The sequence below is a fragment of the Thermobia domestica genome, chromosome 1 (genome assembly GCF_964235325.1).
Source record: "Thermobia domestica chromosome 1, izTheDome1.hap1.1, whole genome shotgun sequence".
Lineage (NCBI taxonomy): Eukaryota > Metazoa > Arthropoda > Insecta > Zygentoma > Lepismatidae > Thermobia > Thermobia domestica.
The window spans coordinates 91919496-91922739 of NC_137454.1; the positions used below are offsets into that span (position 1 = coordinate 91919496).

At 32.9% G+C, this 3244-nt stretch overlaps 1 protein-coding gene across 1 annotated transcript; it reads left to right on the forward strand.

Moving 5' to 3' along the window:
* The first annotated feature begins 635 nt into the window (after positions 1 to 635).
* On the forward strand, positions 636 to 1871 carry LOC145689669 (glutamate receptor ionotropic, delta-2-like). Its single transcript, XM_081763873.1, has one exon. The coding sequence runs from the start codon at positions 636 to 638 to the stop codon at positions 1869 to 1871; it is 1236 nt and encodes a 411-aa protein (XP_081619999.1).
* Positions 1872 to 3244: the final 1373 nt, after the last annotated feature.

The window sequence follows — 3244 nt, forward strand, 5'->3', positions numbered from 1 at the left end:
TTATTCTTATTATAATAAACACAGTTACAATTGATGTAGAGTGTGTGAAGGACAGTGTTGTAAGTGCATTTTCATTATTAGTGTGTGATTCTTTCGTAACTGTAAATAATTATGTATTTTTCATATGTGATCCCAAGTGTGATAAGGCCAATACGTTTATACGTAACATTGAAGTCAATTGCAACAAATCGTTAGTTCTGTTCCAAGGACTAAGGAAATGCAATGATTATAACATGACGGACATTGAGTGGGAGAAACCGTGGCACTTTCTTATAATATTGTATAACGAGTCAAATCTAGGTCAATTGCTTTATAATATGCAAGCATGTAAGTTCTGGAATTCTCGAGCAAACTTTCTTTTGTTCGCTCAGAGTAAGTATAATTATACGATCCACTCTATGAAAAAGGATCTTCGTATGTTTTGGAGATACTATGTACTAAATGTTATCGTATTAAGAGCATCCAGAACAAACAATAATTTCTCTTTAAAAGTGGGTTCGTATAACCCTTTTACAAAGAAGACAACCATCTGCCAGCTACTGCTAAATGAATCGCTATCTAATAATACTCGTAAGCTGAATTATGCATACTTATTTCCTAACAAACTACTTAATCTGTCAAAATATTCATTAAGAATGTCGGCATATCAGTTACCACTGTACTTTATTAAGTCAAACAAAAGCAACACTTTCGAAGGATTAGATTGGAAATTTCATGAAACTTTAGCACAGCATATGAACTATACTATAAACCTAGTTGCCATTCATAAAATAGTTGGAGAGAAGCAGAATAATGGAACATGGACTCAGGTGATGGGAGACATATTTCATGGGAAGGCAGACATAGCACTTGTTAGATCAAGATTGACTTTAGACAGACTAGAGTTAGCAGATTTTACAAAGCCACCATTTTTGTCTACTATGAATTTCCTGGTACCAAAATCTAAACCCGTTCCTCAATGGATGGCTTTTATTTTACCTTTCGAAACTAAAGTCTGGTTCTACATTTTAGGAATGAGTATACTAGTTGGTATATTTGGTTTCTTGATGAAAAAGATCACCTCACGATTCAAACCAAAAAGCAATTCTTCAAATACTACTTTGTATGTGTTGTCCATTTATCTCCAAATAGCTGTTCCTAATCAACCTGTGACACTAACTGTGAGAGTAGTATTCATACTGTATGCATGGTTCGCTTTAACAATACATTCCATATATCAAGGGAGAATCGTAGGGTTACTGACTCAACCAAAATACCTGGATCAAATCGACAGTTTGGAGGAATTAGCAAGATCGGATTTGCAAATTGACTGTTTCGTAACGCATTCTTCGATAATACAGGATAGTGCAAGTAAACATTTGCAAGCTATGATACCTCGTTTGAAAATCGAATATCATACTTCCCTCCCACTTGACAGGGTTGCAATTTACAGGACATCTGCTTTCCTCTCTCATCATATGCTTTTGGAATACATGTTATCCAATGTCCAAGGAGAATATGCAGTGTACATCTTAAAGGAATCAGTAATAATGTATATTGGATCATATGCAGTACCAAAGCATTCTCCATACCTTCCTCGATTGAATTCACTCATGAATATAATTTTTGAAGCGGGGTTAAACGAAAAATGGAAGAATGATATGATGTTCAAATTGAAATTGCAGAAAGTATTTAAACAGACTAGCAACGACAAATCGAGAATTGTAATATCATTGAAACATTTAAAACCCATCTTCGTTGCTTGGTTTATAGAGATATGTATAAGTTTGCTAACATTCTTTTCTGAAGTTCTTTATAAATACTTTAATAGTAAACGAGACTTGTGTACGAAAAAAAAAGTAAATCAGAATTATATGGGAAAAAATCAATAAACTGAAGTCATGTTCTTATGGAGTGAGCTAGTGAGGGTTGGTTGAATATTTTTTTAATCAAATGATTTTGTGTTTGTGAAATCATATATGGTTACTAAATCCAACAATTGTAATTTTAGAGAGGGACATCGTGGCTCAGTGATAATGTCCAGTACGTGAGACCCCTAGTTCGATCCCTGGCCAAGTAAGTTTGTGGTGGAAAGCATCATGTTCGTGGTACTCTCGTTTCCTCTCAAGTTCTCATTCCACCAATTCTCATTCACTTGCCTAAATCGTCTCCCTTAAACTAAAAGGCATATTCGTGCACGTTAAAGTGAAAAATTTGTAATTTTAGTTTCTTACTAATTTTCCAAATCTGATGGCAGCCAGTCTTGTTTGGCAACACGCGCTGATTTTTAAATCTGTAAGGACTTGCGTTATCATGTGCTACACAGATTTGGTGAAGCTTAGATTCATGAAGCAAAACCCATTTTATTTAGAAAAGAACACCCTGTCTTACGTCTGAAACACGTTTAATGATATTTGAATGCAAAATAGTCCTAATCGAATGAAACAATTGACTTCGAAATCGACAAATTTGAAATGTTCGAAGAAATATCATCGCAAGAAGAAATAAAATCTCAAGATTAATTGTTCGCGGGTATGTAACTACCCAAATATACCGTACTATGTGAAAAATATTAAATGAAGCATTAATATTTGCTCCCTATATAAGTTACAATGTTTCGAAAACAGAGATTCTTTTTTTTATAGAAAATCATAAATTGTACTGTACACTATGTATCTTTGTTGGAGCAAAGTTTAACAATGCAAAATGTTAACAGATAAACCCACTGTCATGTATTAAGTTGCGGAGCAAACATCATGTTTGAGATTTATCTACAATTCAAGTTATAAATCGTACAAAAGTGTTAAAAATGTATTAGCTTATCAGTAATGAATGAAAATAGGATCTCAAATAATATATCTTACTAAATTTAAATGTATGTGTGTTACATGAAGTAACTGACGAATAAATATTAAATACATATTTATGATGAATAAATATTAAATGAATCTGAATGAAGATTCATAGTAATTTGAGGATTGAATTGAAGAAGTTAGCCTGTAATAAAGAACTCAGGCCTATTTGGTAATTTTATTATAACACAACTTGTATAAAGGATACAATTGATAAAAATACGTTTTTGTTCATTCAAAATTATTGCTGTGTGATATACAAGTTCTTTTGTCACTCTTGGATCCTGTTTGTGGTTTTACTGTGATTTGCACTCTTTAAAAAGTTGTGATGTATCTTCTCTTCATTTGGAAGTAATGTGATATGTCTGTTATATGTATAAGATCACATAGTCTTCTTAGAACATTGTTCGTGG